Source organism: Sabethes cyaneus, chromosome 2 (assembly GCF_943734655.1).
Source record: "Sabethes cyaneus chromosome 2, idSabCyanKW18_F2, whole genome shotgun sequence".
Lineage (NCBI taxonomy): Eukaryota > Metazoa > Arthropoda > Insecta > Diptera > Culicidae > Sabethes > Sabethes cyaneus.
The window spans coordinates 37,448,151-37,470,312 of record NC_071354.1 but is presented as its reverse complement, the minus strand read 5'-3'; the positions used below and the strand labels follow the sequence as shown (position 1 = coordinate 37,470,312).

Here is a 22,162-nt window from a genome sequence, read left to right as displayed (position 1 = left end):
TTGTAATAATATGCTGTAAAACTTTGCAGAACACATCAATGTATTATATTGAAACTGAACAAAAACTAAATTTTTTATTACACTTCTAGGGGGATTAATCAAAAATTTAATTCTGATGAACGATAGAACATTTAATTTTAAGAAACTCTTCAAAAGGTTCCATAAACCTGAAACCAAGTTTTCCCGCTCAAAGCTAATGCGCACCGAAAAAAGTTCTGGACCAGTGTGCTGTGCCCGGGTCATTGAGCTTTCGGTTGACCAATTGAGGGTTAAAATTTAATTTTTAGTAAAAGTCTTCGATATTGCAAGGTCTTAAGTCTTGAATTTTGAAAAGAAATTCGAAAAAAAAATCCCGATTTTGTCAGTTTCCCTATTTTATCAGCCCAAAATTCAACATTGGGATGGCAAAATCGGAACATTACTGTACGTGAATTGAAGATACGGCGAAATCAATTAGGGGAATTGTGTATAATGTGCCCCCCCTGGCCAATGTGCCCCCCCTTCGTTTTTCGCTAAACAAGCGAAATCAAAATGCAAAACCACCCAGAAACCATAGTATTTGATGGAACTAGCCTACTATGCAAGTATGACAGTTGTCACATGCTGTAAAAACAAAACAAAAATAAATTTGTTTTTGAGCAGCTTCCGATGTAACTTTTGGCGTCATTTCCATAAGCTATTTTCTTGTCAAAATCTGTAAATAACCGGTTGTTGCGATTCGATTGCGTAAAGTGAACTTCAAAAAGACATCCCTGCCAAAAATAACGGTATGAAACGCTTGATTTGCTTTAGCATTTAATATTTTTTCAAATAAGTAAAAGCAGGCCAATATGCCCCACTTGCGGTGGTGCAATTTGCCCCCCTTGCAAATGTGGCTATAAACATAGGTAAACAGATCTAAGTTAAAGCCAATTGACATTATTTAATTCAATTAGTATTGTAGAGCAACCGTGGTGGGAATAATTTATTACCAACGTCCAAATTCTAGGTAATTCAACTATCCGGTACAAAACGCCACAGCTGCAGTATAATGTGCCCCATGCAGAAAAGAAAAAGTGCACCAGAAGGCCGAAACTAGGTTTATTTTACATAAAATAACGATATTTTGCAAAACAAAGGAAATAGTTTTACTTTCTACAAAATAGAGTTGGTCTGTCACTGGTAGAAATACTCAAATTACCGCATTGGGCATATTATACCGCAGGTGGGGCATTTTACCCCGAGCAGACGAGAAACACAACATTTAGGTGCTTTTATTAAATAATTCCTAGCATGTTTATTCCACAATACTAAATGAAATAAACAATTGCAATTGGTTGTCAGCTTAAATACCAACATATACACGTAGTTGTAACGTTAATTTGGGGAAGTATAACGGAGATATATCCATTTATTCTTAGGGGGGGCACATTATACACATTTCCCCTATATTGCAACCAGATGTCTACTTTAGAAAGGGTTTTTGTCCACCTGTAGAAAGCGCGTAAGATTTTCTCTTCGCGGGTCCACCGAATTTGTTTTAGCTCTCCTTGAACGCAAAAGAACAAATTTCAATCCTACTGTCATTTTTCTTGTATCCATAGATAAATCCTGAAACAGTAAACAAATTGCCTCTGCGCTTCTTACATCTTAAATAAAAATAAAACATGCAGTAAAATCGTTACAGATTTAATTCCAATCGTATTTTTGTTTTACTCTAAAACTACTCATAGAGTAGGGCGGGGCACTTAGGATGTATGAAGTTGTCATCAATTTTCGTGAGATATAATGAAGGACAACAAAATAATATATTTTATAGTGATGCAGTAACTCAATGTCTTCACATTCAACTATAAATCATCTGCGGAAATAGTGTTTTGCAAAATAAATTCTTCTTTCTTCTGATCCAGTGCCGACTCGCACTTTTACCCCACTAGCGGGGCTAAAGTGCGAATACCGCGGGGCAAAAGTGCGAAACTCGAACCTATGAAATTAGCACAACAGTAGCTAACAAAACCATATTATCTTTAATCTGCGTTATGTTTCAGTAAGGAATATTCTCAACTTGCACCTTTCCTATTTTGCGCTGGTGTATTGCAGCCTCCGTTAGATCGAAACTTTTCCAAACGTTTGTTTTTTGTTTCATCAGCGGAAAAACATTGTTTTCCTTCGGCCAACATCTGTAGAGCACACAGTTTTCTGCAGATCTTTCGTTTCTAGTATCTGTAATATAGTACCTAAAGCTGTATATAATTAGCTAAACCTTTGTGCCTCGTCCATGAATCGCACTTTTGCCCCGTCCGTGAATCGAACTTTTACCCCGCTAGGCGGTTGACGGGGTTAGATTAAATTACGGAAAAGCGAAATATATTTTGTAAATTGTTTTCGCCGTATTTTCAAAACAGATATGTGACTGATGTAAAACGCTGCTATAAATGTTCAACAGGCAATATCCTCCTGTTGATATCGTTTTTGCCGTATAACGAAAAATTACATCAAAACCGCCCTAAAATAACATTTGCACATAACTCAGTAACTACTGCAACTTTGTAAGCAACCAAAGTTTACGTTAGATTCAAGCTGTCAAAGTAGTCATCCATCCGTGCCAATGTAGTCAACTTACTCGGAATCTGCACCGATAAATCGTTGAATCGCACTTTTACCCGCATCGCACTTTTACCCCTCCTTATTCTATGTCAATTCTTCAAAAATTCACAAGTTTTGTTGTTGATACAGAAAGTTCTCAATACTGCTTCTACTGATTATAAGATACTAGCTCCTTTGTCCCTTAGCCTTTTGTACATCTGTTATTGTAAGAAAAATTCTCATAAGGCAAGAAACAAAACTATTTTTCTTCATTTGAATGTGTCTACTCCCTTTTTCAGCTCCCCTTCTGTTGTCTCCCAACCACTTCTAAATCTGTTTTGTTTTCGGTAACCCCTAGAAAGCGAGACAAAGCTGTCAATTGCCAACCTATTCCCCCTTTCAGAATACCCTCTTATCGTCCAGCCACCTGTACAACTGCTATCGTCCCAAATGTAAGAAAAACGCACCACTTAGTTCATTTGAAGTTTCCTCCCCTCTTGTAAGAGGCCACCTCCCCCTTTTGATAATCCCCTGCGCTGATTCTTTTATGCCAAAAACAGTAGTGTCAAATTAGATGAAGAACCGTCCAGGCGTACCGGAGTTGTGGCGGGACATACATTTTTACTCACATTCACCTCCCCTTTTGTTGATGGCTCCTTCGCAGTCGATTATGCATCTGTTTGCGCTCTGAAAATCCGTAATACGCTAGAGAAACATAGTTTTTTTTCCCTACATCTCCTATTGGGGGACCCTCCCCCCTTACTAACCCCCTCGCCTTATCTTCCAGTCATTTGTACAACTGCAAGCTAAATGCAAGAGAAACGCATCCCTCTTTACTTATTTGGACCCCCCTGGCAGTCATAGGGACCGACCGTTTCCCCCATCCCCCCCTTTTTGACAACCCCTAACCCAATATACCTGAATCGATCCTAGATCACTGGGCCAGAGCCAACAGAGACTCTCTTGGACTCATCAAGAGAGGCTTGTTGAATACGTCTTGGCTGAGCTCCGGCAGCTAATCAATGAACTTTGGGCTACTACCTGAAGGCGGGGGAGCAGGTTACAATTCGTCTGCAAAATCAAACGTATTTGCCTGGTGGTATGGTGGGTACCGGCTGAGACCCCTGCCATAGCCATTACTCCGACAACAGTACGGCTATGATGTCCAGAGGGTCATAGTCAGAGTCAATAGTGGCTTTCATTGCGCCTAATTTCGTGCCTCCCGGTTGAACTCCGACAACTGATGAGATGGTTCGCGAGAATTCAAGCACTCGTCTCTTTTCAATTCGATCTTGGGCCACTCGTCGCCAATTTCCCAGTCGTCTCAGAAGTCACAAATCAAATGAACCAACTTGAACTTTGAGCCCCCCTTTGTTTCTGGTGCCGGTGGGGTTGCTAAAGCGAACTGTTTTCGTTGCACTGCCATCCGACATCCTTAAGACGTGTCCAGCCCACCGAAACCTACCGACTTTTGCCAGATGTACGGTGGCAATGTCTTCAAGCAGGACCTGTAGCTTGTGATTCGTGCACCTCCGCCACTCTCCGCTTTCAGTTTGCACTCCACTCCAAATATCGTCCGCAGCACGCAGCACCTTCCGCTCGAACACGGCAATGGCGCGTAAGTCCTCCGTGAGCAGCATCACAGCTTCAAGTCCATAAAGAACTAGGGTTTTGTTTTGTGCGATCCCAACTACACGAATTCATCTACCGCTTCTAGTTCGTCACCGTCAACGGTTACCGTCCATGGGAGGCGCCGCGCGTTTGTTTCCTTTGAACCCCTTCCTTTTATGTATTTGGTCTTCGGCGCATTTATTTTTAGTCAAATCCTACTAGACTTCGCTTTCAGCCTGGAGGCCGGCCTTCGCCGTCGCAAATTGCATTATCTACCATAGCTGGTCTCGATCGACTGTACCGTATGCTGCTTTGAAATCAATAAAGCTGTGATGCATGGGCATGTAGAACTGCGAAACGCTGTGTCCGTATTACGATTCTGCAGTCTGCACGAACTTCTGTGCTCTAGGTAAGGAATTCAAGCAATCCCTGCTAAAATATGAAACCAATTCGCCACTCTTATGTGTGATTGCAGGACTCTTTAGTAAATATCCGCGTGATAGTCGTTCCAGACTTTGGTTATGATACACGTTGGACGGTTTTCAAAGGACCTTATTGCATTTCACCAAATGGAGATCAGTTTGAAGTCTCGATTGTATCATGTGTGTTACATAATTATTCATGTTTTGGGTGCTAGAAACTTGGAAACCTTGGAACAGTTCCACAGATGATGTTTCGTTGCAGCGAATTCACATGATCACGCCATGTCAGGCTGATTTGAATTGTCAAAATCTCGGAGCCTAACCAAATCTTCCTCCATTCGTCGACGAATTGTTATTACGGTTGAACCCTTGTACGATAACGAAGTATCATCAACAAATAATCCACGCACGCTAGATCATTTAGTAGAAAAGGAATAACTGCTACCTTATGGAACGCAAACTTCGTATTCCATGGGGCACCCTCTCGTTGCGATGGCTATGGTCAGACGTTTGTTCCGGACATCACATACCGTGAATTTTGGATTGTTTACCAGTTCAGCCAAATTGGTACAAATTAGTTTAATTCGACACGAGCTACCCTCTCCAACCCGCGGAAAACACCCCCAAATCATTACGTTACATGTCTCTCCGTGCACCGAGGGATTTTTTTTTTGCAAAAAGAATCTTTATCTTAATACAGTCAGGACTTTAAGGATAAAGTCGTCAGAGTACATTTATGGCAGTCAGTATGACACCGAATATCATCCTTCCCTTCCCTTCTTCAGTGTACCACCACGCTCCCATAGACTCGGGAAATCATAACAAAAAAATAAAACTAGTTCAACTAACCTGCTAGTCGTAATGAGATCTTGCAACTCAAGGCACTAAACATTGCATTCTATAGGTTCTATTACTTTTTGGGGCATAAATTACACTAAATATTGAGATTTCTGCCCAATTAAAATTCATCACTATATTTTCATTTTTTCGCCGTCGATTTTTCATTAATTTTTTTTTCGACCGTTCCATTCGTCACATCACTCGTGAAACTCAACTTGAGGCACAGAAAACTTTAATTTACCACCTGAACAGTTATTTAGTAAGATACTATAACGATTTTGCCCAAACTGTTCACTTGAATTGAAAGGAAAAACTTCACTTCGTTTCGATTGCAATTCCGCATCCGCGACTGTCATTGTTGTACGTTGCCAAGGAAACGGACGTTTATATGGAGTGATGCCAACGTAAACATTTAAGCATGAAATTGACCAATTATTTTCGCTATTAAATTAAAGGTCGTAGAGTGTCGTATATTATAGACTTATAAAATTCGATAAAAATTCGATAATAAAATTCACCGTAAACTACAAAATTACTGTCCGATCTAGTTCAACAACAAAAATAGATACGCGATTCTACGTTTCTTACTATTCTCAACAAAACGATAGTGGCAACAAGTACTAAAATCAGTAAAAAAGCACCTGGCCTCTGACGACCTTCACCTTAATTCAAATTTTGGACGAAAAAAGAGAACGTTAATTCAATTTTTGGACGTAAAAAAGAGAATGTTTATTCGAATTTTGGACGTAAAAAGAAATGACGTTATTTGGTATTTCCTGAGATAACCTCATGGTATTTGACGAGGACGTTAATTAAAACTTCGAACGTAAAAACGGGGACGTTAAGTAAAATTTCGCACAAAAAAGGTGAACGTAAAAGGAAGTGATGTAAAATGTGTGGTTACAAAAAACGATATTCTACTGTATCTCCAAATACCACTGGTCTTTTTTGATCTTTTGATGCCAAAAGAAAGATATTTTTATGAGGATTTCATTTCTAGTGAAGTCCTTGATTACGGCATGTCTCTGTTCCTTGCAGTTTGGGTCAATAGAAGAGTATTTTACCATACTTTTCTTGGAGTACAGAAATGTATAGTTCGATAACTCCAGAATCCGGTGGGATAAAACCGATCTTTTTACGCCACAAGAAATCTAACTTCATGTAGATTCCGATGGAAAGGTGTTTAATTGCGGCAAAATTAGGCATTTTACTCTAGTTTTCTCAGTTAGCGTAATAAAAATGTTCTTCATTTGGCCAACACTACAAGACAGGTGCTGTGAAAAACACCAAACTATTGGAAAGCATATAAATCTATCTTTCTTATAATAAAAAAGGACCAGCGGAATCCAGAGATATTCCTTTTTATATCGATAAAATTAGAGTAAGACCCTGCTTATTTTACTAAAACATTAAGAAACAAACATGTGCCTTACCCTACCATCGGATTTCTTTTCGAATAGCTTATTTATGACGAAAGATTAATTTTATTCTAGCGGAATTAGGCGATGTGGACTTCTACATCGAGAAAACTAGGCTGAAATGCCCTCTTTAGGCTCACATTTCCCGATTAAACAGTTCAAATTGATTCGATTCGGTGTCGACCAATTCGATCTGAAACTGGTAATCGAAGGGTTTTGGATCTCCCTGATGGCAACCTTCAGGTCCTTACTTCGCGCTGACTTCGCGCAAGATTCGCTCATCCCTTTTGCGTTTCCTGCCTCTCTGCCAGCGCAATCCACTACCGATCGAAATGTTTTAAGCGTCATGAGAGTTTTTCTAACAGCTGCTTTATTATATTATAGTTTCTTGCGACAGTCCGGTGCCTAACTTTTAACTTATGCTGACATCAAATGCCTACTGTGATTCAAATTCAATACACTTTTAACGACAGTCAGTCATCCTATAGACTATAGACTAACTTTAGAAAAATCCAACAAGGAAATGTCCTTTTTAATGGGGCTGCTAATGAATGCACAAAAATTACAAAAAGTGTATGAAATTTTATATGACATGTAGAGCCGTTCTTAATCATGGCATATAGAGCTTCATCTTCATATTTGAAAAAAAAAATCTGGCCCATAAACCTCACCAAACCTCGCCAGCATTCATTTCCGGAGTGCGCTGGAAATTCTTAGATTACCCCTAGCTCCTCGTCACACCAAATGGGCAAATTTTTCTTTTTTTGTTAACGGTAAAGTCAACCAGAAATAAAATTCACAGCTGAACACAATTTCTCGCTTAAATAATTGAACACTGCGGCAGGTCGTCCTCTTATTCGTCGGAATCAGTGGAGAAAGAAAAATTAACTAACTTACTGGCTACCCAAAAATTTGGACTTCACACTCGGTACGCTGACAAAAGATCAGGTTTAATAAAATTTCGTTTTAAATTTCAGGAAAGCCACACAGTAAGTACTTTTTTAGAAAAACACATGTATCGGACTCGACTAAAACGACCTGTATTGGCAAATAAGGACCACCTTCGCCCAACCCCCTCGTAAGGGTAATGCGTCTGACTTATTTCGATTATTTCATTACGTGTCTCGGGATCTGTCCACGGCTGCTCGTTAATTCTAACACCCTATATGCACTGTGGGGTCCGGATTTCAGCTATTAACATTTTCTTGAAATATATAGTTTCCCGCTCTGCGAATGCTGGCGCTAGCAGGCATAATTAATCGGAAACAGTGTTGCATGTTCGGTTTATGACCAAAACTCATTAAAAAAAATTTCATTTTCACTCCTTTCAACGCATTGACATTCGATTTTATACTCATCAAAATGAGTATGTAAAGTGTCATTGTGCTGAACTGCGACATCTTTCATATTCATCTGGCGTCTATCATTTATAATCCATGTATTAACATCAGTAATGGAATCGATGGAGTGACTTATAATTAGAATCAATTGGAATCGTTTACTCGTTCTACCTGTTTGATGATTGTTGGAATGTTTTCCAGTACTGAAAGGTGAAATTTCAAGATTAATTAATACTTTGGATTCCTCAACACCTTTCCCAGAGGCGCTTCAGCTTCAGATCCACAGAAAATGCTCCAGGTCGTCAAGAATGTCGTTTTAACAAAGTCCATGCCTCATGTTCTTTCTAAAAAGTACCCACCATTAAACACACATGACATTAACTATCAAGCGCTTCTTCCAAATGTTTGATAAATTTCCTATTTTGGACGCCGTTTACGATCATCCAATTCTAAGCTCATTTCAAGCAATGACCTTCTCTACCACTAAACTACCTGCTTCGACATCGGGACCATATTGAAGAGAAATAAAAAACAAAACCTTGATCTGTACATACTCTCGTACTCATCCGTTCATTGTTTCCTCGCGATTCAACCTGCATTAAACGAAACATTCCCGGTAACGCAAATCCCCCTCTTTTTTCTATCTTCCCCAGTCACAACGACGAGGAACGCTTCTGGTCCAATGCAACGGTCGACGATTGGGCCAAAGAGATGGCCGGCATGCGAATCATCATCGAGAAGTTCGCCAACCTAACGGACAATTCGGTCGTCGGAGTTCGTGCCCCGTATCTGCGTGTCGGAGGAAACAATCAGTTCACCATGATGGAAGAGCAAGCGTTCCTGTACGATTCTACCATCACGGCACCGCTGTCCAACCCACCGCTATGGCCATACACGATGTACTTCCGTATGCCCCATCGCTGTCACGGTAATCTGCAAAACTGCCCAACCCGTTCGCACGCCGTCTGGGAAATGGTCATGAACGAACTGGATCGACGAGAAGATCCGACCAACGACGAGTACCTTCCTGGTTGCGCTATGGTCGATTCCTGCTCCAACATCCTTACCGGTGATCAGTTCTACAACTTCCTGAACCACAATTTCGACCGTCACTACGAGCAGAACCGTGCTCCACTCGGACTGTACTTCCATGCTGCCTGGTTGAAGAACAATCCCGAATTCCTCGATGCGTTCGTCTACTGGATTGATGAAATTTTGTCCAACCACAACGATGTCTACTTTGTAACGATGACACAGGTTATTCAATGGATCCAGAATCCGCGCACAGTTTCCGAGGTCAAGAACTTCGAACCCTGGAGGGAGAAGTGCGTTGTCGAAGGCAAGCCAGCCTGTTGGGTGCCAAGCTCCTGCAAATTGACCTCGAAGGAGGTGCCCGGAGAAACCATCAACCTTCAAACCTGCGTGCGTTGCCCCAACAATTACCCATGGGTCAACGATCCGACCGGTGATGGATTCTTCTAAACTTCACCGTAAGCAATTCATTTTCTAGCAAAAAAAAAACAATCTGGCTCGCTGTTTTCCTCTTCATAGTCACTATGCACTTTGATCTGTGTGCGTAATCCTTCACCTGAATTGTTTTAAAATCGTTTTATCATCTACAGCCTTGTGGTCGACTACTTTTTTCGAAATTTTTTCTCTAAAATTTATTAAAATCAGAATAAGACTTGAAAACTTCACCCCCCTCCCCCCTTGAAGGTTGAAGGTTTAAAATGTGTTCGAGCATGAGTAAAAAAAATCAACATTTGCGTTACCTAGGCAACGCCAACGTCTTTGCAACGGCCAAGCAGTCGGCTCGCTGAAAATTTCCCACTCAAATGTAAGACGAAGAAAAATGAAGAAAAAAATAACAATCACATCCATGCGTGAACAGTATCGTGGAATGAACGCTAATGAATGCAACAAACGATGAGAACAAGAGATTGAGAGAAAACAAAAAGATGCTGTGGATATATTCGTGTCACTATAATTTAATTTAAAACAAACAAAAGTGAAAAAATGTGTAGCTGACAGGAACTTATTGTTTATATTTTTTAAACGTAATTATCTTTCTAACGACTTTGTAACTTTTACTGTTTCAATTATTCGAAAACACAGGACCATTGATTTGTGTAAAATGTAAATACTGTGCAACCGCTTAAGCTTAAGTGACCGTCTGATGGAAGAAAACGAAGAACATGATTATGACAAGAAAAAAAAAGAGACAACATTTTATTAGCACATTGACGGTATGAAATGAGATAGTAGAGAAAATTTTGCTTTCGTCAATTGGCAGAAGAAAAAACCAAACTGTCGGAAAATTACAATTTCACAGACGATTCGACACGACCTTGAAAGAAAAAAAATACAATGAATAGAAAGAAGTGTAGGAATAGAGTAAACCATATAGAAGAATTGAAATTTTTTATGGTTCAGCAGTTTCGAACAAAAAAAAATCGCGTTTATAATATGTACTTCTTAGTACTAGTAACGATCAATAAAGTTACGTTAAATTGAAGCAACCGGTTTTTAACCTTTGGCCATATCACAATGTTCCACTTCAGTTTTATACTACCCTAGCCATCCGTTCCACACTATTTGCTCAACCAATCCGTATCTTTCCGCAACACTGACGTCGGTCGGTGTCTATGGACGTGAAAAGTTGCTTTCTTTACCAGTAGTACCTAACAAACACACGTTCCACTTCAAGGTGATCCTGTTAGTTCATCAATGCAAACACTCTCATCAGGTTCTAACCTTCTACAACAGCAGCAGTCCACAACACAAAGAGCAACAGGTTGTGAACTGAATGACTACTAACATGCATAGTCAGAAAACGATCCATATAGATATGTCCGTGGTCCGGAGCAACTGAACTAAGAGTGAAAAGGTAGGTGAAACATGGAAAAGCATTTGATTTTTTTAAGCTAAATTTAATGATATTTAATGATTTTTGATTTTTAAGCCAAATGATTGAAGAAAATTTAAAATATGTAAAACTTTAACCAAAAACATTTTAGTTTTTTGACGTAGGACTACGTCTTACGGCAAGTTTTGAGATAGGGTGTCATTCCAAAAAATCGAAAAAGACGAGCGTCGCGAAAAATGATAGGCTTTGAGCGCTAATAGCTCAGCGGTTTTCCGACCGATATTCAATATTCTTACACCAATCAATCGGGAAATCTTCTAAGAATTGACCCAAATGAAGAAAAGTATGGATTCTTGATGTTGAACTATTGAAAACTTGAAAATAATGAACCTATGTTTTACCAGAATTCTTGCTTTGTAATTGGTTGTTGGAAATGACGTCATCAAAGTAAAAATGCGTTTTCACGCTTCGGCTGATAATTCAGTCAATTTTCAATAGATTTCCTAGTTATTTACACCAATTGATCGGAAAATCGATTTGGAAAATATTGAAAATATAGAAAACTATTGATTCTCAATGCGCGTCATTGAAAAATTGCATTATTTTCATATTTTTGCCTTCCCTTGTCAGTGCTTCCCTAGCACGGATGACAGAAATATATACGATATAAGCTATGGGTTAAGCTTCCTTATGACTGTATTTAATTTACACCCTATAGCCCTAAAATTTATTTACTGTTTGGTTTAGTTACTGACTTGGTTTCGTTTTAATAAAATAGATTCAATCAAGTCATGGATATAACTCCAAAATCGGTTGAGAATTGAACCTATACAATGTTACTACTTTGATAAACGTTACGTATGTAGGTTGTATACATGAAGAATCGTATTACTACTGTTTACCGGGAGAACGTATTACAGCGGCCACAGAGACGGAACGGAACCGATCCAAACGGAATTCTTTTTATCGAAAAAGCGAAACGAATGATGAGAGAGTTTTTCCTTGTGTTCAGTGCGACTGACTTTTATATACTCCCTTTGCTATCGGGTTATACATTTTGTCACAGTTGTGATTTTGATAGTTGTTCAATTGTTCAATTTGTTACAGTTGGTAGATGTTTGGTGGGCATTATGGGTAGTGCGCAAAGTGCGTAACGTAATATTTATAAATATAGGAAATTACATTTGGTATAATTTTGCATTGAATATAAATGAGAATCGAAATAATATAAATGTATGTATTATTTTAAGCAATTTTGTTGCGAAGAACTAAGGTTTCACAACATGCCGGCCGCCGTTGAAACCGTCCGTTTCAACCAACAACTTCGTCGATTACGGGTGATGATCTCGGAAGAACAGTTTGGTTTTCATTTGTAGACTCGATTGGAAGGACCGCAATCTCCGTTATGGCCCGTTTATATACTCCAGCAGCAGTTTTAACGATCACGACTCGAACTCGGCCATCTGGGCCAGTGATGACTTCGGTAACACGTCCAAGGGGCCATCGTAGTGGTGGATAGTTGTCGAGCTTCAAAAGGACTAGTTGTCCCTGACGAATGTCCACTGATGGGCGTTTCCATTTAGTGCGTTGGTGTAGCTGACTCACGTAGTCACGAGACCAGCAGCGCCACAGGTCTTGGATCGAGCGTTTCATATCCTGCAAACGGTTTAGGCGATTAGGTGTCAAATCACTCAAATCTGGCTCGGGGATTGACAGGGGAGGGGAGGGGAGCCTCCCAACGAGAAAATGCCCTGGAGTCAAGGCAGAAACGTCATGCGGTGAGTCAGAAATTGGTGAAAGTGGACGCGAGTTTAGCACAGACTCAATTTGCGTTACGACAGTTAAAAGCTGGTCCATAGAAAAGGCCTTCAGACCCATAATGCGTCTAAAATGGTACTTAAAGGATTTTATGCCGGCTTCCCATATGCCTCCGAAATGTGGAGAGCGAGCAGGGATGAAACGAAATATTATGTCATTTCCAGAACAGTAATCGGCCCATTCCTTCGACTTGAACTGCTGCAGGAAATCTTGTCGCATTTTACGTAACTCGCGATCCGCCCCGACGAATGCGGTCGCGTTGTCGCAGTGCAACTCGAGAACCCGTCCGCGGCGCGCGACAAATCGTCTGATAGCATTGATACAAGCGACGGAAGATAGATCGGCGATAATCTCGAGATGCACGGCCTTCACCACCAAACAAACGAATAGCCCGACGTAGACTTTGATCGACGCGCCTCTCCCACTCAATGGACGAACGAAAAACGGCCCACAATAATCCATCCCAGAAAACAAGAACGGACGAGCTGGTGTAACGCGAACCGATGGTAGAGGTGCCATTATTTGATTTGCTGGTGTTGGGTTGCACCGAAAACAGGTTACGCATTCTCGAACAATTTTTCGGGCTAAATCTCGACCACGCAGCGGCCAAAAGCGTTGACGAATGGTAGCAACAATTAGTGAAGGTCCACCGTGAAGTGTCCGAAGATGAACCGACCTGGCGATTAACCAGCTTAGCTTGTGATTAGCTGGAACCAGAATAGGATGGCGTGTATCAAATGGTGCTTTCAAATTCTTGAGTCGTCCATCTATCCGTAAGAGGCCAAATTCATCCATAAATAAGTTCAGATTCTTTAGTGGCGATTTCGAAATGGGTTCGGCGTTATACTTGGTGCTTTCCCGGCTGTATATACGAACTTCCGCTGGGAATGCCTCGCGTTGGGCGAGACGAATCAAAGCCTTCAATGCGTAGTCGACTTCACTTGGTGACAATGGTGAGAAAATTCGTTGAGTTCCTGTAAGTTTGCAGTTGTTGCAAAAACGGAAGCAATAAGCAACACATCGAGTTAGCTTGGCTATGTCCGAAAATTTGCTGAAAATGGATGACTGGCTTTGATGCGAGTGGAGAGAAACTAGTGGACGCAATTCTGGTTCCAGTTCCGACTTGGTCGGGAGCGAAAGTATGCAGTCAGGCCAACACTCGAAAGGGGAGGTGAGAAACGATGGGCCATGCCACCAAAGTTTGTCCATTAGTATTTCACCTGCAAGCATTCCTCTGGAAATTCGATCGGCCGGGTTGAGTTCTGTCGGTACGTGTCTCCATTCCGATCCATTTAGAAGACGCTGAATCTCTGCGACACGGTTGGATACAAACACCTTCCAGTTGTGCGATCTGGACTTGATCCAGTGAAGTACGATCGTTGAGTCGGACCAAAATGTAACCTGTCCGTTGAAACCAGTATTAGTCCGTAAATTGTGAACCAATTGACTGCCAAGGAGAGCTGCGCAAAGTTCCAGGCGCGGAATCGACTGTCCACGCAGAGGTGCAACGCGAGATTTCGATGTTATTAAATGCGAATGCATCAGACCGAGTTCGTCCGGTGATACGGCGTACACACAGCAACCGTAACCTCTCTGTGAGGCATCGCAGAAGCAGTGAAGCGAATATTTGCGTTGAGCATTCCATACGACCTTTCTAGGAACCTCTAGTGATTGAAGTTGGTTAATGTCTGATCGATACTTTCTCCACCATGTACTTGACTCTTCTGACAGCTCAGAATCCCACGACCAATCTGCAGCCCATAGAGTTTGTATGAACATTTTTGCGTTCATGACGACTGGTCCGAGAAGTCCCAGTGGATCGAAGAGCTGGGACATTTCGGAAACAACAATCCGTTTTGTCACGGCGGTCAGATTCGGTAGGACAGGAACCTTAAATTTGAACATGTCTCTTTGGGGGAACCACAGCAACCCCAAGGTTTTGACTGCTGACGAACGATCGAGTTCTAAATTTTCAGATGTCTCCCACAGCTCTTCAGGAACATTACTGAGTACCGTCCTATCGTTCGATGCCCATTTTCGAAGTACGAATCCGGCTGATTTAAACATTTCCATCAACTGTTTACAAGTGTCCGTCAACGTAGCATGATGATCGTGTCCGAATATGATGTCATCTACGTAGGTTCCACTTTGAATCACTGGGACTGCCAAAGGAAAGCGTTGTCCTTCATCGATAGCAAGCTGATTTAAAACCCGAGCAGCGTGGAATGGTGAGCTTGCTAGACCGTAAGTGACCGTTTTAAGTTGATATGCCCGTATGGGATCGGTGGGATTCCTACGCCAGAGAATTTGCTGGAATTTTCGGTCGTCTGGGTGGATCCATATCTGCCTGAACATTTTCTCAGCATCGGCCGTAATGGCAAATTGAGGCAGACGAAAATTGACGACGGTCGAGAATAGAGCTGGTTGAACAGTTGGTCCCACAAACAATGCATCGTTCAGAGACAGCTTAGTAGTTCCCCGACAAGAACCGTCGAAAACTACACGTATTTTGGTAGTCGTACTCTCTGGGCGTTGGATGGCATGATGGGGTAGGAAAAATTGTGGGCTACACGACGCGCGCGATGTCAACTCCATGTGACCCAACCTCTCGTACTCCTCCAAAAACTGGTGATAATCACGACGAAGGTTTTCATCGGTGGCGAACCTTCTTTCCATTTGTTGGAAACGTCGGAGGGCACAAGTGTATGAATCACCGAGCATTTCCAATTCGTTTTCCTTTAGCGGAAGCCGAACGACGTAGCGACCCGTTTTGTCGCGTGTAGTGGTGGAGGTGAAGTGATTTTCGCAGTGCTGTTCGTCTGGAGTGAGTGCTTTACCGTCTTCGAAACTTTCGATTTCCCAGAAGCGTTGGAGTTGGGAATCGAGCCTATCATCGACACAGATGTGACAGGATTGTTGCAATTGTCGTATCGATGGTGGCTAATGTAGTTTTCCACAAACGACGTATCCAAAAACCGTTTTCTGAAGGGTTGGATAACCCGGGCCAAGAGAGAATTGCTGATGCTCCAAAAGGTTGAAAAACAGTTCAGCACCGACGATAATATCCACACATTGACTTACGTTGAACTGTGGATCAGCGAGTGGAAGATTACGTGGTAACTTCCATTGAGTGACGTCGAGGTGTTGACCCGGCAACGAGACGGTAAGCTTCGGCAGCACAAGACAGTCCAAATTGGTTGTGTAGTTTGCGAAACGAGAGCCAATTGACAGTGTTACTCCGAAGCGAACATTGACGGCGGATTGCCCGATCCCACTGACCGGTGAATTAAGCTTTGTCCGCTTCAGGCGGAGCTTTTGACACAGGTTTTCCGATATAAAGTTTGGCTCTGATCCACTGTCCAAGAGGGCTCTAGCAAAGGTGTAATTGTTATCAGCGTCTTTCACTTTAATCACTACCGTCGAAAGTAGCACTGTCGACTGCCGAGGTTGTGTGGTCACTTCTGCACTTTGAAAAGAGGTTGATGGAGGACTGTAAACGATACCATCCGACGAACACGACGATGAGGGGAGAGTAATACCGCGCGACGACTGCGTACGACCCGACGATACGACAGGTGGTGAGACAGACGCGGTCGCGATAAGATTCGGCACGAATTGCGATACTTGATACGATTGCGAAAAGTTTGCTTCAGCGGGTTTGCTTGATGACACCGATGGTTTAGTTATCATTGGTTGTGAACCAGAGGCCGACGGCAATGGTGGTAGATGCAGCATCGAATGATGTTTCTTAAAGCAGCTTTTGCAGGACCCGCTGGAGCAATTCTTCGCTTGGTGTTTTCCCTTTATGCAGTTGATGCATAGCCCATGCTGCTTAACGAACTCGAATCGTTGCTGAGGAGACAATGTTCTAAATTGCTCACACTGGAACAAGAAGTGAGCTTGCTTACAGCTAGCGCACCTTGGCGCATTATCGGAAGCAACATGGGCGACAGCAGATCGTGCTTTAAATGACTTGATCTCGGATTGGGTGTTAATGTTTGCCGATTGGGAGAGCTTTAATGTCTGTACAATTCGCGATCTTTTGTGGATAAACTCGAGAAGGTTTTTATATGTAGGATTTTCATCTGTTCTGGAAACGTCGGTTTCCCACTCACGAAGACTAACGGCGTCTAAGCATTGACTAAGTCGTTCTACCAAAAAAGCATTCCAGTGGTTCTCAGTCCCTTCGAGTTTATCCAACAATTGAACGTGACGATCGAATTCGTCAGCGAGGTCTGCAAGCCCCTGTGCAGATTCCTTTTTGAGAGGAGAAATAGTCAACAATGCACCCGTGTGACGCTTTACTAACATGTTCGAGTTCTCGTATCGTTCTTTTAATAAATTCCACGCCACGAGATAATTATTGGCCGAGATCTCGAGAGCGGATATAATACGAGCCGCGTCTCCTGTAAGTGTAGCTCGCAAATAATGCATTTTTTGCACTGCCGTAAGTTGCAGATTTGAATGAATAAGCGAGACAAAAAGATCGCGAAAAGTAACCCAATCATCGAGATCCCCAGAAAATTCCTTCAATTTCATTTCAGGAAGACGAATGTTCGATTGAACAGGATTGAATGAAGGAACAGATTGTACTTGAGGAGGTGGTGGTGGTTGGGATTGCTGCAAAGGAATCTTGCTTTGCAAAGATCCTTTCAGCTCATAATAGAGTGTTTGAAATTCTAGCCTCTCTTGCGAAAATTCATCGTCGGTGTCTTCTAGGACTTCTATTTCGTCTTGAGTCTCTTCGAACTCGCGCCATAATGCATCAAGACGTTGAATGCGAATGGGCAATTGATCGATTTTAGTGGGATCGAAAGACTCGTCAAATATTTTAATCAAATTAGCGGAACCCAAAATATTGGTCCGCCGACGGTACAAAATTTTCAATTTTGTTATTTTCTGTGTCTTCTTCTTGGGTGTCATTGTTTTAGAAAGATAAAGCAATTACCTGGTTTACTGCTTCTTACCACCTAACCTCAACCGTATTCTGGGTGCTGTCGGTTCTAGATGACTGCCGACGGGAAAACACGAGACTGCAGCTGTTGTACTGGCCGATTGCTTGCAGCGACTGGTGAACTTCGTCGAAACACAAACTTGCCGCTGCTGATGACGCTACAGCTTCTACTGGATCAATTCCGGAACGTGGGTAAGGACCTTGTCTACTTACACCAGAACGACACGTGGTGATGGAGATTAGCACCTCGACGAACGACGATACTTGTAGCTTTCTGCCGGACGTGCTCCGGACCGTTGTGCAAGGAACTATTCCGGTTGCGATGAACTGAATCCACGTGGTGGTTTAGGTTAGTACCTTAAACGAACGACGAATGCTTGTTGCCGGATTTGATCCGGATCGATGCGAAGAGACCGTATAGTACTACGGTGAATGGCCGTGTCCACTACAGCGTTGTGCCAGATTGATTCGGAACCGTTGAACCGCTGGGCAAGGACTTGGTCGACTTGCACTTGGAAACCACGTGGTGGTTGAGGTTAATATATACCTCCGACGAATGATGAACGACGAACGATGACTGCAACTTCGGTCCCGGGTTTCGGCACCAAAATGTTTACCGGGAGAACGTATTACAGCGGCCACAGAGACGGAACGGAACCGATCCAAACGGAATTCTTTTTATCGAAAAAGCGAAACGAATGATGAGAGAGTTTTTCCTTGTGTTCAGTGCGACTGACTTTTATATACTCCCTTTGCTATCGGGTTATACATTTTGTCACAGTTGTGATTTTGATAGTTGTTCAATTGTTCAATTTGTTACAGTTGGTAGATGTTTGGTGGGCATTATGGGTAGTGCGCAAAGTGCGTAACGTAATATTTATAAATATAGGAAATTACATTTGGTATAATTTTGCATTGAATATAAATGAGAATCGAAATAATATAAATGTATGTATTATTTTAAGCAATTTTGTTGCGAAGAACTAAGGTTTCACAACAACTACATACATGGATACATCCTACTATCGCTACAAAGAGACTTACGTGGTCCTACGTCACTTATGCGGTCGTGTCTTGTGCACAACCCCTCTGATTTTTTTAGCTTTCTCCAATCGCCATGATTTAGTCGCAGCATTCATAAATCGACCTCTGCGTAGTGCATACGACTTATAACCAACGTTTTTGGACATAACTCGCCAGATTGAGAAGTCCGAACACCCGATTTCTCGAGCCATGGACCTCATTGACCTCGCTGGATTCTTTTTAATCATTCTTTCTACTTTTTTGACCCTGTTCCGTTCAGCGGTAATGGAACGGCCCTTTTATGCCTTCCGGGTAGGTGGGTAAGATAGCTTATCACTTTCCCAAGCCTTCTTTATATAGTACACTGTTCTTTCCGACACTTTTACCTTCCGAACTCTCTCCTTTACGCTTGCTCCCGCGCGATAAAACGACAACTGCTGACCGATTATTTTCTTGTTTTGACATCTTTCAGTTTACTCGACACTGTTTGTTTACATCTGATACCCAACAGTATAAGCTATTCAGTGCTGCCAGATATATCTGAATTTTGTTCGCAAGCATGAGAAATTGCTATTTGAAACTTACTGCAAAAATTCGTCACGCACCCTGTAGAGTCGGGGCCGAACTCTATAAATAGGTGACAGAGGGAATGGGACAATGCCGAGCATGATAAATGAACCCATAGGCTGATTCAAAATTTCTCATCTGATCTGATCTGATTCACCGAAAGCAAATTTTTGGGAAAACTCCGGAATCACCTGCACATCGTGCACCACTTTCATATCATCTGGACAGCATTCGGGCTTCAATTTTTTTGTTTCTTTTGGCGATTATCTTTAGTGTTCCTTTGTTGGCGGCATAGATTGTATCACAATTACTCGAGGAGATCTCCCAGAACCGTTCCGACTTGACAAAATGATTAGAAGCACCTGAATCAAAATATCAGTCGCTGTCGTCTTCCTCGGATGCCCACACATGTACACCACGCATTATCCTTTTTGACAGGATTGATGATGATAATGATGATGATGGTTCCACCTCATACCCCTACAACGGTTTGAGCGGGACGAGCGGATTTATCTAATTAAGATATTTATGAAAAACATTCCTTCGTATTGTGGCCAAATTAATGGCACCGCCTACATTGTGGCCCAATCCTCAATGACGGAGTCGGTTCTTTATTTTGCTTGACTGGTTTCTGCTAAGGGCATGTTACTTGCGCATGCAGCTCACGACGAAGATACTCGGATTACCTGTAGCAGTGTAGTTTTCAAGATGTCTCCGGTAATTGCCACTTCGGAATTCTCGAGCGCTATTATCATTGGTCGGTATTCTTCAGGCAATCCGGCCAGTAGTAGAGTCCCGATTAACTCATCGCTGATTGTAAAACCGTTTCCATGGAGTCGCTGGTAATTAGGGACATTGTTATTACCCGAGCAGGAGCGAAAAGCAAAATAATATCAAAATGTGTTATTGGAAATCGAATACCTCATATCAAAATTTGGTCTTGTTTTGGCTGACATAGTTGGTAAAATAACAAAAAATAATATCAAAATTTTACTCTTTTAAGGCCAAAAGAATAACTATTTGTGTTATTTGAATAACAAAGCAATAACATGACTGTACTCAGAGTTTAGAATAACATATTTTAGAATAACATATATAAGATATGATAACAAAATCAGTTATTAAACTCATCTTACAACCACTGTTTTAAATATCTACTCAATAACAAAATGTGTTATCAATGTATCTCCATATCTATACAATAACAAAATATACCATTATAACACAGTTTGATATTGTTTTTATATTATTTTGCTCTTCGCTCCTGCTCGGATAGTTTTCTCATCAGACCGACTTTCCGGGTTACACGGGTGTTCTCGAACGCTTCGACCAGGCGTCCTTCGCACAGGAAGCTTCAATCACATGTATGTAATTCGCTGGATCCAGAAGAAGGATGATTTTTGTTTTGCTTTTCGGTTCTTCAATGCATCCACGACCGTCGGAGCTTAGTCTTCATTCAGCTTCGGCTTGACTGCTTGCCAAAGACCTTCCAGTTCTAAAAACGTCTGGACCACAAATTATCACGTAGATCAGTTCTCGCGGCCTAGCAGAAGTAGAATGGACGGCAGACTTGACGAACTATACATCCGCAACGGTGCAGTATCTTCTAGGAACTTGTTGTTGGAGACACGATGCTCGTTTAAATAGCTTAAAACTTTATTTCACTGAGGCTGGATCTAGAACCTCTTGCGAATTGGTTAGAGCCTGAGAACAAATTATTCAGTTGACAGTGAAAAAAAAATTAATGAACATTTGTTACACATCGACACCTACTGCGATCGTATTATCGCACCATATTAACAATAAAGGCCCAGATACAATGCATACGGATTTTACTACGTTGCGGAAATTTGATAGTTTTTCCATGGATTTTCTGTCAAATTGCCGCTACGTATTCAAAGCCGTATGCATTGTGTCTGGGCCTTAACGTAACCAGCTTTCCACGAGCGATAATGGCGGATATTAAGCACAATTGGCACAATCTTTTGACATTCATTGGAGAAGCGTCGAGTTCGCTCTGACGGAGTTACTATGGATACATTCATGATTGTTTGTTGTTCGAGTGTAAAAATGTAAACATTGTTTAATTTTGCAGATCAGCTGAAGTGGAACATAACTAAACGGATTCAAACTTTTATAGTGGTTTGTGGCCATAATTTGCTGAAGGCAATCGTGCGAATTAAACATTCGAAACATTACACATTAACGCAAACATTAACTTCATGTTGGTCGAGCCGTTGTCAAGGTTGCTCTCGAACAGCGTCTCGACTTGATAAGAAACTTTCCGTTGCATATTTGGACATTCTCCCTGGAATTTGCGAAAACTAGAAAGCCACAATCCATGAAACTTGTTGTCCGTTCAATCATGTTCTTCTTTAGCTGATCTGCAAAATTGAACAATGTTTACATTTTTACATTCGAACAACAAACAATCATGAATGTATCCATAGTAACTCCGTCAGGGCGAACTCGACGCTCCTCCAATGAATGTCAAAAAATTGTGCCCACTTGTGCCCAATATCCGCCATTATCGCTCGTGGAAAGCTGGATACGCACTTACTCTAGTGCCGCCCGATGAAAAAATATTTGTTATACCAGCTTTATACGTTTTATATTTTATACGAGCTTCCCGAAGACTGTAACGATGCAAGATATGTATAGTTATACAAGAATATAACATATGCACTAGCGCCACGTAGCGAGAAAATCCAACTAACCCCAATAAGCACGTTCGAACG

The 22,162-nt window shown here is 41.6% G+C and overlaps 2 protein-coding genes across 2 annotated transcripts in view; one reads left to right on the top strand and one right to left on the bottom strand.

Moving 5' to 3' along the window:
• The window catches only part of LOC128738219 (chitin deacetylase 1), a 47,136-nt gene extending 37,313 nt beyond the window's left edge, over nt 1-9,823 (top strand). Inside the window, exon 5 of the mRNA XM_053833197.1 lies at nt 8,850-9,823. Within this exon, the coding sequence (XP_053689172.1) occupies nt 8,850-9,678 (829 nt within the window). The 3' untranslated portion in view covers nt 9,679-9,823. The remainder of the gene's footprint in view (nt 1-8,849) is intronic.
• Nucleotides 9,824-12,373: 2,550 nt separating this feature from the next.
• Nucleotides 12,374-17,803, bottom strand: LOC128735296 (uncharacterized). The gene is made up of 3 exons (XM_053829787.1): nt 15,962-17,803; nt 14,153-15,820; nt 12,374-12,718 (listed from the first exon to the last, which is right to left on the bottom strand). The coding sequence occupies exons 1-3, from the start codon at nt 17,801-17,803 to the stop codon at nt 12,374-12,376; spliced, it is 3,855 nt and encodes a 1,284-aa protein (XP_053685762.1).
• Nucleotides 17,804-22,162: the final 4,359 nt, after the last annotated feature.

Bases quoted from the DNA above. Each gene is read 5' to 3' on its own strand.
- LOC128735296 (XM_053829787.1), bottom strand. From the start codon at position 17,803: ATGACACCCAAGAAGAAGACACAGAAAATAACAAAATTGAAAATTTTG. The intron at 15,821-15,961 runs GTAAGTCAATGT...AAACTACATTAG, and splicing joins TCGCTGATCCACAGTTCAAC to CCACCATCGATACGACAATT. The intron at 12,719-14,152 runs GTACCGACAGAA...AACCGTTTGCAG, and splicing joins ATGGATCGGAATGGAGACAC to GATATGAAACGCTCGATCCA.